Source organism: Lithobates pipiens, unplaced genomic scaffold (genome assembly GCF_037356315.1).
Source record: "Lithobates pipiens isolate NorthernLeopardFrog02 unplaced genomic scaffold, aLitPip1_a1.2 Scaffold_25, whole genome shotgun sequence".
In the NCBI taxonomy this organism is placed as follows: domain Eukaryota; kingdom Metazoa; phylum Chordata; class Amphibia; order Anura; family Ranidae; genus Lithobates; species Lithobates pipiens.
The window spans coordinates 180,128,108-180,143,486 of record NW_027507787.1 but is presented as its reverse complement, the minus strand read 5'-3'; the positions used below and the strand labels follow the sequence as shown (position 1 = coordinate 180,143,486).

The following is a 15,379-nucleotide window of genomic DNA, read 5'->3' as shown; positions in this document are numbered from 1 at the left end:
TTGTTGTTTTTTGTTGGTTATGTGATAAGATGAGGTTCTGAGATCTTGAGTAATATAGAATCCAGCTTTACTTGTATAGGAGAACAGCATACATGTGTAAGAACAGCATTACAGGACAGAGCAGAGAGGAAGAGAAAGTTCCTTCCTGTGCAAAATGTATAAGCATATATAAAACACAGATGCTAGTATATCACTACAGCACCATCTATAGTTCAGGATGCATAGTGCATAGTACATAGTACATGTTGTTGCACTTCCAATTTTCATGCTTCTGTTTTGTCCTTGCACACTACCTATCCGCCACTGATGCAGCTGCTAGTATAGAGCGAACAGTGCTGTTATTTCTGGTCACATGCTCCGCTCTATGTGTATTCCAATCTCCACAGAGATGAATGTATCTGCATACATATAGATATATATATATATATATATAATTAGTCCATCTTGGGGGCAAGCAGGAGAGGGTGGCTACGGAGAACATAGCCACCCTAGAACAGGAAGACTGTGAACAGAAAGAAGCTTACGCTTGAGAGATGAGACAAAGGAAGGGAGAGATAGATGGTACATGTTGGCAATTGCCCCTTTTTTGGAACCCCTCCTATGATGATGCAGGGCTGAACTGCCAGGATAATAAGAGGAGGATACATAGGGGGGTAGTCCGAGAAACCTTGCTACCCCTGACCATCATTTAGCAGGTACTGTGGCTTGGTTTACAATGGCCCTGGCGCCTAAATGAGCAGCGCCCTTTTTATAAGAGAGGAACGTCCTATGTGTGAACCACCTGTGGAGGTTCAGTAACATCTGGGAAGATGGCTGCAATGGTACTCTGACTATACTCTGCACTAAAGACTACTATCAAGAAGTGTTAGAAAGTCAAGACAGTGACTGTTTTGTGAAAAGAAATTAAAAAGGGGGGGGGCAGGACCTGGGCCAGCATGGTGCAAACAGATGCCCAATCCTGATTTCTTACATACATTCTACCTATATATATGAACAGGGCCGGTGCTACCACTAGGCAAACTAGGCAGCCGCCTAGGGCACACTGCTTCCTAGGGGCACCCAGCCACTGGTGTTCCTACTCTTCTCTCTACAACAAGCAACTAAGTCTCAGCATCAGCAGGCAGCCACCATTCCATTCGTACATAGTGTCAGAGGTGCAGTCTCGACTGCCGAATGAATGAAAGCAAGCAAACATTCATTAATGGACACTAGTTTTTTTTGTGAAAACTTTGACTAGCATTGCTTCCCTTTGACACCATAAAAAAACTCTCTTGGAAGCAATATCCACCACCTCCCAATGAGCAGCCATAAGAAAGGGTGTAAGATGGTGCTTTTAGCTTTGAATAAGTGCAACATTTAAAATGTAATAGTTGAAGTGACATTTGGCACAACAGAATCCACAGTGGAACTGTCAGTTAATAATGTTTATATGTGTATATTCAGTCTATACTGTATATATATTCAGTATATATACTGTGTGTAATTATATATATATATATACACACACACACACACACACACACACAGTATTGTGTAAAAGTTTTAGGCAGATGTGTAGAAATGCTATAAAGTAAGAATGCTTTCAAAAATATACATTTTAATTGTTTCTTTTTATGAATTTACAAAGTGAGCAAACAAAAGAAAAATCTAAATCAAATCAATATTTGGTGTGACTACCCTTTGGCTTCTAACCAGCATCTATTCTTACACTTGCACAAGTCAGGGATTTTCTCACACCCATCAAAACTTTTGCACGGTAGTGTATATACAGTACATGTTTTTCCCCATACATAGTTTTTTATAGATAAAACAATCATATAAATATAAAATATGACGAGAGACACAGAGCTAAATTGTATTGCTTGTTAAGCATAAACATAGTCCAGCAATGTTTTAAGCACCCCTGCCCTTTCACAATTGGGGGCTTGAGAAAGGGCAGGGATGCCCAAAATGTTGCTGGATTATATTTATTGTGACCTATACAAGCAAGTCTGCTGCTCCAAACACCAATACTCTTGTGCCTGATGACTCCGATAACCACCAAGGTGCCAGCATTCAAAGAGCGTGTCTAGCCCTGTGAAGATAGCAAAAAATAGGGGAATCCCTATTGGTGGACTTTAGAGGCATGTACAACAATGTAATAAAGTAAAAAAAACTATATTTTTATTTGTACAAAATGTGTGTATATATATATATAGTGCCTTGAGAAAATATTTGGCCCCCTTGAACTTTCCAACCTTTTGCCACATTTCAGGCTTCAAACATAAACATATAAAATTTGTATTCTTTGTGAAGAATCACCAACAAGTGGGACACAATTGTGAAGTGGAACGAAATCTATTGGATTTTTGAAACTTTTTTAACTAATAAAAAAATGAAAAGTGGGGCGTGCAAAATTATTCGGCCCCCTTGCGTTAATACTTTGTAGAGCCACCTTTTGCTGCGATTACAGCTGCAAGTCACTTGGGGTATGTCTCTATCAGTTTTGCACATCAAGAGACTGAAATTCTTGCCCATTCTTCCTTGCAAAACAGCTCGAGCTCAGTGAGGTTGGATGGAGAGCGTTTGTGAACAGCAGTTTTCAGCTCTTTCCACAGATTCTCGATTGGATTCAGGTCTGGACTTTGACTTGGCCATTCTAACACCTGGATATGTTTATTTGTGAACCATTCCTTTGTAGATTTTGCTGTTTGTTTGGGATCATTGTCTGGTTGGAAGATAAATCTCCGTCCCAGTTTCAGGTCTTTTGCAGACTCCAACAGGTTTTCATCCAGAATGGTCCTGTATTTGGCTGCATCCAACTTCCCCTCAATTTTAACCATCTTTCCTGTCCCTGCTGAAGAAAAGCAGGCCCAAACCATGATGCTGCCACCACCATGTTTGACAGTGGGGATGGTGTGTTGAGGGTGATGAGCTGTGTTGCTTTTACGCCAAACATATCGTTTTGCATTGTGGGCAAAAAGTTTGATTTTGGTTTCATCTGACCAGAGCACCTTCTTCCACATGTTTGGTGTGTCTCTCAGGTGGCTTGTGGCAAACTTTAGACAAGACTTTTTATGGATATCTTTGAGAAATGGCTTTCTTCTTGCCACTCTTCCATAAAGGTCAGATTTGTGCAGTGTATGACTGATGGTTGTCCTATGGACAGACTCTCCCACCTCTGCTGTAGTTCTCTGCAGTTCATCCAGAGTGATCATGGGCCTCTTGGCTGCATCTCTGATCAGTCTTCTTGTCTGAGCTGAAAGTTTAGAGGGACGGCCAGGTCTTGGTAGATTTGCAGTGGTCTGATACTCCTTCCATTTCAAAATGATCGCTTGCACAGTGCTCCTTGGGATGTTTCAAGCTTGGGAAATCTTTTTGTATCCAAATCCGGCTTTAAACTTCTCCACAACAGTATTACGGACCTGCCTGGTGTGTTCCTTGGTCTTCATGATGCTCTCTGCGCTTTCAACAGAACCCTGAGACTATCACAGAGCAGGTGCATTTATACAGAGACTTGATTACACACAGGTGGATTCTATTTATCACCATCAGTCATTTAGGACAACATTGGATCATTCCGAGATCCTCTCTGAACTTCTGGAGTGAGTTTGCTGCACTGAAAGTAAAGGGGCCGAATAATTTAGCACGCACCACTTTTCAGTTTTTTATTTGCTAAAAAAGTTTCAAAAATCCAATAGATTTCGTGCCACTTCACAATTGTGTCCCACTTGTTGGTGATTCTTCACAAAAAATAAAGATGTTATATCTTTATGTTTGAAGCCTGAAATGTGGCAAAAGATTGAAAAGTTCAAGGGGGCCAAATACTTTCGCAAGGCACTGTGTGTGTGTGTATATATATATATATATATATATATAATATACATAATCACAAAAAAGTAAGAAAAATATATCACAAAGCGATTAAAAATAAGAAAACGATGTCTATGATACAAAGTTGAGCACCCATACAGAGTAAGGTGGACCAAAGTACTCGTTAACCTACGCGTTTCAGAGATATTGTAAACTCCTTCATCGGGGGTAGGTTTAGGATATATGAAACATAATTCGAGTAGAGAACACAAATGACAGGATATTAGGAAAAGAAGCAGACATATAAGCAATACAGATTACTCAAATAATTATTCCCAGTACTTACATAACAGAGTATAAAGATGTAGACATGCGATGTCTTATGGGTTAAAAGCAATTAAGTCAAACAATCAGATGGCATGGCTTTCCAGTGTATAGGGCATCACATATATGAATCAGTAACTAGTAAATTACATTCTCTAGAAAAAAATGGTAACGGGAGGGGGGCCCTGTACAAACCAGCCTTCCCCTACTCCGATAGATGGGAGAATGGCACTGGAAGGAGGCAGGGGATACACTGAGGCGACAGTGGCAGGGGACCCTGAAAAAAAAGAAAGAGAATGTGAAGATATGTCAAAGGGAAGCACCTTAGCGCACCCCAGAAAACCGCCCAGTCTCAGTGTAAATTAGATTGGCTTCAGTTCGGCTCCTCCTAGAGCCACACCCACTAACACATTTCATCCTCCCACAGGCTTAGTTGTAGAGCCTCTACGATTAGGCCTGTGGGAGAGTGAAACACGTTAGAGGGGTGTGGCTTTGGGAAGATATAGGCTGAAGCTGATCTGCTATACACTGAAACTGGACATTTTACTGGTGTGTGCTTCCTTTTGATATATTATATTTATGTTTAACCACTTGGGATCCGCGCTATTGCAAAATGACGGCAATAGCGCGGACCCACATTTTCGGGACTACGTCTATTGACGTAGTCCCGGTTACGAGCGGCCTGCGCGCCCCCTGAGGGGCGCGCGCGGCGCGCTCTGTGATCGGCGAGTCCGTGAGACTCGCCTGATCACCGATCCGTGTAAGGGGTCGATCCCGACCCCTTATCACGTGATCAGCTGTCAGCCAATGACAGCTGATCATGTGATAAAACGGAGCCGGTAATCGGCTAGTATTCCTCCTCGCGCTGACAGCGCGAGGAGAAAAAAAAAAAGCCGATCGCCGGCGGCCGTGTTCGGGACATCAGTCCCGATCACGGCCAGCAATTTAAAAGGACACCTGCCCCCTGCCAGTGCCCACCTGCCACCCGCAGTGCCATCCTGAAATAAAGTAAGTGCCCCCCTGTCAGTGCCACCCAGCAGTGCCCATAGTGCCCACAGTGCCACCCAGCAGTGCCCACAGTGCCACCCAGCAGTGCCCACAGTGCCACCCACAGTGCCACCCAGCAGTGCCACCCACAGTGCCACCCAAAATCTGCCTCAGGTGCTGCACCCCAGTGCCGCCCATCAGTGCCCAGCAGTGCCGCCCATCAGTGCCCAGCAGTGCCGCCCATCAGTGCCCAGCAGTGCCACCTATCAGAGCCACCTATCAGTGCCACCTATCAGTGCCCATCAGTCCCATCTATCTGTGGTACCTATCAGTGCCCATCCGTGCCACCCATCCGTGCCACTTATCCGTGCCACCCATCCGTGCCATCTTATCTGTGCCCATCTTTGCCCATCAGTGCCGCCTTATCTGTGCCCATCGGTGCCGCCTTATCTGTGCCTATTAGTGCCGCCTTAACTATGCCTATCAGTGCCCACCAGTGCAGCCTATCAGTGCCCACCAATGCAGCCCATCAGTGCCCACCAATGCAGCCCATCAGTGCCCACCAATGCAGCCCATCAGTGCCCACCAATGCAGCCTATCAGTGCCGCCTAATCAGCGCACTTCAATGAAGGAGAAAAATGACCCGTTTGCAAAATTTTATAACAAACTATTAAAACATGATTTTTTTTTTTGCATCTTTTTTTGTTTGTTTAGCAAAAAATAAAACTCCGAGCTGTAACTAAATACCACCAAAAGAAAGCTCTATTTGTGGGAAAAAAATGATAAAAAATTCATTTGGGTACAGTGTTGTATGGCCGCGCAATTGTCACTCAAAGTGCATCAGCGCTGAAAGCTGAAAATTGGTCTGGGACTGAGGGGGGTTTAAGTGCCCAGTAAGCAAGTGGTTAATAAGAATAAAATGAAGCTAGCTCTCTGTGCTTCAACGCCTCTCGTCAGGAGTTTAACAGATTGCATACATAGGATGGAACTTTGATCCAGACATTGCACTCCACCCACATATTATATACACACATACACACATGCACCGTATATATACACACACTTTTTTTCTCTCAACACAATACCTGTTGAAGGCTTGCTTTTATTTAGCAACTCAAGAAACTATGTGGGTTTGAAATCTCAATGATCAGCCCATTGCTAACACACATTAAAACATTCATTGTGAGTATCTGTAATTTCAGAGCTGCTTTTTGCATTATTTTGAACAGCAGGTATCAGTACTTAATTACCTATATGAAGGAAGCAAGAATGTTGAGGTAAAAGTTGAACAATCTGTTGACAGGTAGTTACAGGTAGATGCATAACGCAGTCTATAAAATCACAGCTGAGATCTAATTATAGGTAGAACCGCAGGTAAATTTGACAAGAGTGTGAGATAGAGTATATATATATATATATATATATATATATATATATATATATATATATATATATATGTATGAGAGAGGAGGAGAGTGTGAAAGAGATACATAGTATCTATTTATATCTGTGGGTAGGGTAATGGCACAAAACTTGCCCGAGAGCAGCTCCTGGAGAAATATTATGTACTTCCATAGAATGAGGTCCAAATACATTTTATCTCCACCAAAACAACAAATTAGACTACAACATGTTCTAAACATTTTAAAACTACACATTTATCTAATAATTTATCAGCACGTTCTCCAAATTCAGCCAGACATTGAACTTTTATATGGTGGGATTAGCATACATCTGTGTCACCAAGTCAACTGGTAAGGTAAATTGATGCAGGGAATGTTAAGAGGAGTTGGAACACATTTTATAGGTCATAAAATCATTTTTCCTTTCTCTAATTTGGGTGGGTCTTTACTGATCCAAAAATAGATCTACCAAATCCAATGCAATATTATAAATCAGCATAAAAAAACCCTAATGAACACTGCTTGTAGATATCTTCTTACTTGCTTAGTATTGTTGTAATGCTTTTTGTTCCTTAGAATGAAGTCACTGAGCATGCTCAGATCTCCAGTGATTTACGGCACACTCTCTATGTGCTTATCTATCTGTTATCAGGACTTCCTACAGCACAACACTGAACTCCCAGGAGACTTCAGAACCATTCAAAACTTCCTCATACACCCCATGTGACCATGTGACATGACATGCAGTGTAAACATAGCCATTACTGCAGTCTTATCAGCTGAAGCTGATAAGACTGACAAAGGCAAACATTAGACATCGGCACAAGTAAATACTATGAAATAAAACAAGTCAGCTATGAACAGGGAAGCAGGGTTGCCCTAGAAACGTTGGATTGAGAAGGAGGCTTGGTTAACAATACAGGAAGTGCTCAAATGTAAGGGCAGAAATACACTCCGCTGTGGACTCAGAAAACAATACTTAAGATTATGCTGCCTAACCCCTGGAAACAAGTTTTTTAAAGTTTCTTTAAACAGTAAGTAATATGCGATTTGGGCTGGATTACAGTGGCTATAGTCTGATAATTACTTATTATAATGAACTAACTGAAGAGAAGCATCAGAATTGGAGAGTTTACTTCCTCTTTAACTGTAGTTCTGTTGAGGGCGCAATCATGTCTAAATACAAGACTAGTAACTGTGGTCTTGCAATAAGGACAGAGCATTTATAAAGCATGGAACACAGAGGCAGAACCTGGAACTGGTTTCACAGAAAAATATTATACACATGGCAATGTAACTATATATATGGTCATTCTCTCTGTTGTACTGACCTCCTCAATTCCAGCTATATGTCATACTTTCATGAACTAAACTTTTTGTGTCTTCATAGGTTCTATCTCATAAGTGGTGGAGTACCTTTTATCATTTGTGGAGTAACTGCTGCAACCAACTTAAAAAACTATGGGAATGAAGATAATGCACAGTAGTAAGTAAAATATTTGGAAATAAATTTGTGTATGATATTACACTGGGTTTTACTGTAAGCTCCATTGAGAATTGAACCTTTTCATACAATCATTTTTACAAAATCAGTGTGATCTTCATCTTGGTTTTATCAAAGTCTTGCTTATATTTTTGTTGCAAAAAGCTATACATACACAGTAGTTCCCCATCTTTGCCTCAGACATCCATATCTGCAAAAGATAGGTTAATCTGACAGATTTGGAATATGGGAACTTTATATGTATATGGGCATTCATGGGCTCCAGAGCTTTCTGTGCTGAGATGGAGGCTAATGACCAGAGGCCGGGGAGATTGGCTTCCTATCAGGTGACCAATGTGACAGCCAATCACATTGACCATGTAATTGGCTGGTCTTTCTCATCCCCTGGGTACCGGTATAAAGATCCTGTTAAAGGGACACTAGGGCTGGGCAGGAAGGGGTTGACACTTCTCCTAAAATTAGACAGTTTTGTCCCAGGATATACTTGTTATTGTGATGTCTATGCTTCTATGCAAAGTGACTGTTTGTGGAAAATTGATCTGCATAAACAGTTGGATCCAAAGTGCAGAGCACGTGTGTTGGTATTGGCATGCGAGTTTGGCTGCACTCTACACACCTGCTTCTGGTAACAATGTTGATCCATACTTGTTAAGGACAAAATGTTTGGACTCTAAATAACACTTTAAAGCCAGCATTAAATATGATTTGTAAGTTGAGTGATATTGTATATACTGTTTCAGGAGGCAATAGTGATTATATATTTATTTATTCAGAATATATTAGGAAACCTAATGGGAGCTATCAGTGCTGGTTAGTTTTTATATATGAAAGGTCCATGGCAGTTTACATGTTTAACATTGTTTTCCCAGTAGTCAGTCACTAAGTAGCGAAACAAAGAGAAGTATAATAGATTATATTTTACCTTAATGTTAACTTTTTGGTCACACAAAAATCCAAATGGAGCTTGCCTTCACTAGGTGTTATGCTCACCTCCCTGACAGGCCATATCTTCCATCTGATTCAGTGCTACAGCCTCCATCACTTTATTCAGCATTCAACACTTTTTGGAAATGTTGAATGCCTGTGATTCCTCCCACCAACCCCTAGATCACTACAGGACAGTGGGTGGTGAGAAACATAGGCATCTGACAGTCCCAAAGTACTGGATATTGAAGGATCTAAGGTTGCAGTGCTGGAAGGGAACATAGGTAGGAGACATGGGACACTGGACATATACAGTAATACCTCTTCTATTATGGAAGCTTCAGCTGGGGTTTTATATGTGACTGATGGGGTTGCTTTAACCATTTCAGCCCCGGAAGATTTGGCTGCTCAATGACCAGGCCGTTTTTTGCGATATGGCACTGCCAATTGCGTGGTCATGCGACGCTGTACCCAAACAAAATTGACTTTTTTTCCCACAAAAATAATTTTCTTTAGGTGGTATTTGATCACCTTTGCGGTTTTTATCTTTTGTGCTATAAACAAGAAGAGCGACAATTTAAAAAAAAAAAAAAAAAAAACCCCACCATCTTTTACCTTTTGCTATAGTAAATATCCCACATTTTTTATAAAAAAATAAATAAAAAAATTACTCAGTTTAGGCCAATATGTATTCTTCTACATATTTTTGGTAAAAAAAATAAAAAATCGCAATAAGCGTATATTGATTGATTTGGGCAAATGTTATAGCATCTACAAAAAAAGGGGATAGATTTACGGCATTTTATTTATTTATTTTTTTTACTTGTATTGGCGGCGATCTGTGATTCTTATCAGGACTGTGATATTGCGGTGGACAAATTGGACACTTTTGACACATTTTTGGGACCACTGACAATTATACAGCGATCAGTGCTATTAAAATGAACTGATTACTGTATAAATGTCACTGGCAAGGAAGGGGTTAACACTAGGGGGTGATCAAAGGGTTCACTGTGTTCCCTAGGTGTGTTATAACTGTAGGGGGTGGGGCTGTCTAGGCGAGAGAGAGAGAGAGAGATCAGTGTTCATACTTAGTATGAACACACAATCTGTTTACACACACAGATCCTGGTTCTCGGTCTGTATCGTGCGTGTGTGGGTGCCGGGTGGTCATCGTGCCTGCATCGGCTTCGGGCACACGTGTGCGCCCCTAGTGGCCAAAAGGCAAAGCGACATAAGGTATCGTTGTTTCGCCCAGCCGTGCCATTCTGCCGCAGTAAAACTGCTGTAGCTGGTCGGCAAGCAGTTAAAAAACAAACAAAAAAAAAAAAAACAATTACCCAATGACAGCTTCTATAATTCTCTTCCTGACTGGTCCTCCAAGCGATATAAGTTATTACCCATTAATGAATCTTAAGTAGAGTTACTCTCCTAGTTTTCTTTGCTCCATTGCTGTTGGTGTCATATAATCTATACATCATGCTTGGCTTTCTTTCATGGGAAATACTTTCATGAATGGACAGTCCTAATAAATGATACAAATTTCAAAGAAAAGCTACCTTTTCAGCAAGCTTATTAAACTGAACCTCTTTTTATTTGTATTAATAAAGAGTAGCTTAATTCTTTTTTCTTTTCAATCGTTTTTATTGAGATTTTAGAAAAGTTCAATGATACAGAGGATGAACAAGTATCAGCGTAGATATTATTTGCCACAACATCAAAGGATCTCATAATAAACATATAGAATCTATCAAAAGTAGCAGATTTGAATAAACTTAGAGCCAACATTATAGGTTAAAAAAATAAGGGGACTTCACAATGTGGTGGAAAGGGGGGGGGGGGGTTATGGGCAGAATGGAAGAAGGGAAACTAGGGAAAAGGGGCAGGGACAGGGGGTAGCAGGAAGGGAGAAAGAAAACAAGCAAATAGACAACATTTGAGTCAGCAATTTCCAATCGGTATTAGGAGATGATGGGTACATTGGTCATCATTCTTGAATTGTACATCATGGGTTGCTTAACCATAGGGGACAAGAAATGTTTCAAGTGCTAGGCTTTTCAGTGCCTGTAATCTTTCATTTTCGCATTGGTGACTTTATTTTTTATTTTTTTATGCTTATTGTATGAAGTCCTGTTCTGACAAAGTCTGTTTTCTCCTGTTCACAGCTGTTGGATGGCCTGGGAGCCCAGCCTGGGTGCATTCTATGGTCCTGTTGCATTTATTGTTCTGGTCACCTGTACTTACTTCCTCTGCACCTACGTACAGCTGAAACGACATCCTGAGCGGAAGTATGAATTAAAGGAAAGGACAGAGGAGCAACAGAGGCTGGCAGGTGCAGAAATGGGTCACAGTCATATGGCTGAAGCTGGGCCAGTTGCCCAGGCAACCTGCTCCATGATTTCATCGTCGCTGCTGGAAAATGAGCATTCATTCAAGGCTCAGCTCCGAGCTGCTGCATTCACTCTTTTCCTTTTTACAGCAACATGGACCTTTGGGGCTCTTGCTGTATCTCAAGGGCATTTCCTGGATATGATTTTTAGCTGCTTGTATGGAGCATTCTGTGTAACTCTAGGGCTCTTCACTTTGATTCATCACTGTGCAAAACGAGACGATGTTTGGCATTGTTGGTGGTCCTGTTGTCCATCCAAAAGGAACGCATACCCAGTACCAGCCAACACTCGGCAGAAAGTAAACATCAACGGAGATGCCCAGGGGCATGCAACTTGCATTCAGGAATCGCCTTGTCCTAATAAATCGCCTATGTACAATCACAATCACCCTTCTGTGGGCCACTGCAAACTCACAAATTTACAAGCCGCTCAGAATCATGTAAACTGCCTTTCACCAGTCACGCCATGCTGTGCAAAGATTCACTGTGAACAGTTAATGGAAGATGAAGCTCACATCCATGTACATAACGAAGGTGCTTTCAGACCCAACATGCACGTGCATAGGTGTCTAAAGAGCAGAACTAAGCCACGCTACTTCAGTCGACATAGGTCAGCCGCAGAAAGGGAGTATGCATATCACATTCCTTCTAGTATTGATGGGAGTATCCACAGCTCGCACACAGACAGTCCACATAGTACGCACGAGGGCCACACAGGCCACCGACGAGGCTGTTGTGTAGCCAGTGATTACCCCACCATCAGCCAACCGGAGAGCAGCGATGCAAGTACTGCAATATTTAGTTGTGGCAAAATGCCTGACTCAGATACTGTGCACCATACTCACTTTGAGATGCAACCAAGGAGACAATCATTCCCTTTTAACACAACAAATCCCAACGGGGTACCCAAGGGTAGCATGCATGAAGCCATGATCTATAGTTCTGATACTACAGGAAATATAAAAACAGGTCCGTGGAGAAATGAAACTACTGTGTAGTTCTGGGCATAGCTCACATATTTCTCCTTGCGCTGGTAAAAAAAACGTATGCCATGTTTTTATTTTCACGTGTTAAGTGTCTGTACAGCACACTAGTACATGTACAATGCTTGGTTCTGTTTTGTTCATACAAAGAAAACGATTACAATGTGGCAATTGTGAAAAAAATGTTAAGAGAAATAATAAGTGTATTGCAAAGAACAATGAACATGATGGTGGAATATAGATTGAAGAGGCAATATCCTTTTTTTTATGTTTTGTTGAATCCTGAGCTCTTCGTTTTGCATTTAAAAAGGCAACTTGGCCCAAATCAGGTGTCTGCTTTTAAGAAGAGGTGGGGGAGGGTTTGGTCCTCCACATACAAGCTGAATTCACCCAGTCCAGTGACATTAGTAATAAGGCTTTAAAACTGTGTTTAGGCTGTGAGGTTGATCTCCCCCCACCAGGACCAACGATAACCATGCAGTCTCTGGGGATCAAACCTGCCCCCACCCTTTGAAAATCATTTTTGTGGCGGTTGTTACTTTCAGGTTTACTTGACAATAAATTATTATGATAATTTCTGTAATATGTCCTACACATTCTGATGAGATTTTATTTATCTATAAATATAGGAATCGTGTATTTCAATGTTGTTTAAGGATGTGATTGAAAGAAAAAATGTATCTATTGACTAAAAAGGTGGTAATTTTGTGATCTAAGCTAGCTTCCAGGAGAATGCAACCAAATTTTTCCATAGCAACCATCTGTCAAATCTGGCAATTAGAATTGTGTTTGGGATGGCATTAGTTCTAAGTAAACTGGTACAGTAAACATTGGTCAGATCTGTAAAATGTTCACTTGTATATTTTAGTGAATTCAAGGTTAAAAAGTTTGCATCTGGGGCATGGTCTTCTAATACCATTTCCCACACCCTTGCCTTCCAAACTAAATGATAGGTTAAATCTTACTGAGCCCATATTCTTCGTTCTGTGTTTAAAATACATATTTTTTTAAATGCCCTTTAATTCAGTATTTTCAGTAAAATTAGAAATGCCTTCCAATCCATGTAGTAAGAGGGATCACCCCATCTTGCAGCTCTCAGGTTTTTCTTTTTGTGACAGTGTTGTTATTGCAAGTGCCAGGTAAAATCTAACATTGGAGTATACCCTTAAAATGCATTATTTCTCCATGGGAACTACTGTATTTCTCTGGTCATACTCTATTCTGCAATGTATTATACAAAGTAAAACAGGGATTTTACAACAGGGTGGTTGAGGTGGGACCCTTTTTCACACAAAGGTTCCAACCACACCAGGGTTTTCCATTGAAATTATTTTAAATGGAATCTATAGTGTTTTATAAATTATCTCTATTTATTTATGTCAGTTACTGCAAAAAAAGTTTCCATTTTCTTTTTTTAGCTGTAGGCAAGAATTGGTACTCTCTGCAGCTCCTGTGGCAAAATGGAACATAATAAATGTCACCAACCCCCCTCCCCACTTCTTCTCTCCTAATGGAGAAAAGAAAATAAAAATTTAGTTAGTTATATGCATATTAAAAAAAAATGCCAAAAGACAGTGCTGTGCTTTCACATTAGCAACCCCTACATTTTAAAGTATGTACTATGGAAGCATCTTGTAATCCGATTTTAACAGTAACAAAATGATGTAATACAAATAATTTAAACATAATAAATAGTTTATAGACATGTAAACTTTCAAAACAATATTAAAATAAAATCCCCTTAAACAAACTATTATAGTTTGCCTTTAAATATACCTTAGTATGACATATATCTGCTGTGATCCAGTGGGATATATTGATTGAAAGGAGCAGATTTCTTCCATCTATGAGCATGCAAAACAATTGGACCTGGTTCACTCTCCTTGTAACTAAATTACCCTCAGTCCTCGGATGTGTTCACTCTCTTAGCTGCTATCTAATTCTTTCTATACTTGTGATTTAACATATTTTTTTGCAATCGCTACCATTTTGCTGCTAAACCCCCAACCAAAAAAGATGTTAATGTCCTTTAAAGTCTGCCATGTGACACACGTTGGAGAAGGAGATACCACTCTGGCACAGAGGTAGATCAGTACAAGATCTTTATAAATAACAGTTGCAGTTCAGTATGTAGAGAAGTGATATTGCCTCGGAATGTCTGCCACCAGCACTCTAGAATCACCTATTGTCCACTCAACTTTAGTCTCTCTCCATGTTGGAGGGAAGTGATCGCTAATGTGTCTCCTTTTCCATCTACATTCAGTGTTGTATTGGTTGTAATATGCATGACGCAAGTCAGGATATTCCATTTGTTGTTTTTCAATGTTACATGTTTTAAAAAAAATGCAGTATTGTTAAAGACTGTGAAAATCATGTTGGTATTACTCTAGAGCATTATGACTCAACAGAAACTCACCTCTGCACTAGTGTAACTGGCACAATCCTTCGTATGAGGTATTATAAACTTTGATTAAACTCACTCAGATGTCTTTTGCAAAGCATGCAGTACCCATTGTATGTGACACTACGCACTGCGATAGCAATTGTCTCCACAGCTTTCCCACTGGCTTTTGTAAGCAAATGTATAGGTGTTCAACAAAAGCTTGGAAAGTGCTGGTTTATTATCCAGTAACTCAGGGCAGAAGAATACTGAAAGATGTTCTGTGGGAAATCGTAATCTAATTATTATTTAACCTTTGGAAAGTAGTTTTTTTGTTCAGTTCGTCTTGTGCAGTCTTCCACATAAAATAAACCACCTCTTTTTAAATTTTAATTCCTGCCCAAGGGCCTTCTGTTACCTGTATTACCTAGAGAAGCTTCTTTGCACATCTTGTTACTAGGGCTTAAATTTCCTTCAACTTATGATAAAGACCTGACCACAGCAAACCACTACCCAATGAGAGTGTTTCAGTGACATTCACGAGACAGGGAGATACCAATTGGTAGAACTTAAAAAAAATTAAATAAAATAAAATAGGGCCTAATTTGATGATTAAGTGTAAATAATTTATAGAAGTGCACAAAATAAGCTTTTCTGGGTAATAATGGTACTAAGCAAATTGCGGTTTAGTTT

General features: G+C 40.3%; 1 protein-coding gene across 1 annotated transcript in view; it reads left to right on the top strand.

Moving 5' to 3' along the window:
• Window positions 1-14,804, top strand: part of ADGRA1 (adhesion G protein-coupled receptor A1) — a 1,280,537-nt gene extending 1,265,733 nt beyond the window's left edge. The window contains exons 18-19 of the mRNA XM_077455240.1: window positions 7,897-7,992; window positions 11,100-14,804. Of these exons, the coding sequence (XP_077311366.1) occupies window positions 7,897-7,992; window positions 11,100-12,321 (1,318 nt within the window). The 3' untranslated portion in view covers window positions 12,322-14,804. The remainder of the gene's footprint in view (window positions 1-7,896; window positions 7,993-11,099) is intronic.
• Window positions 14,805-15,379: the final 575 nt, after the last annotated feature.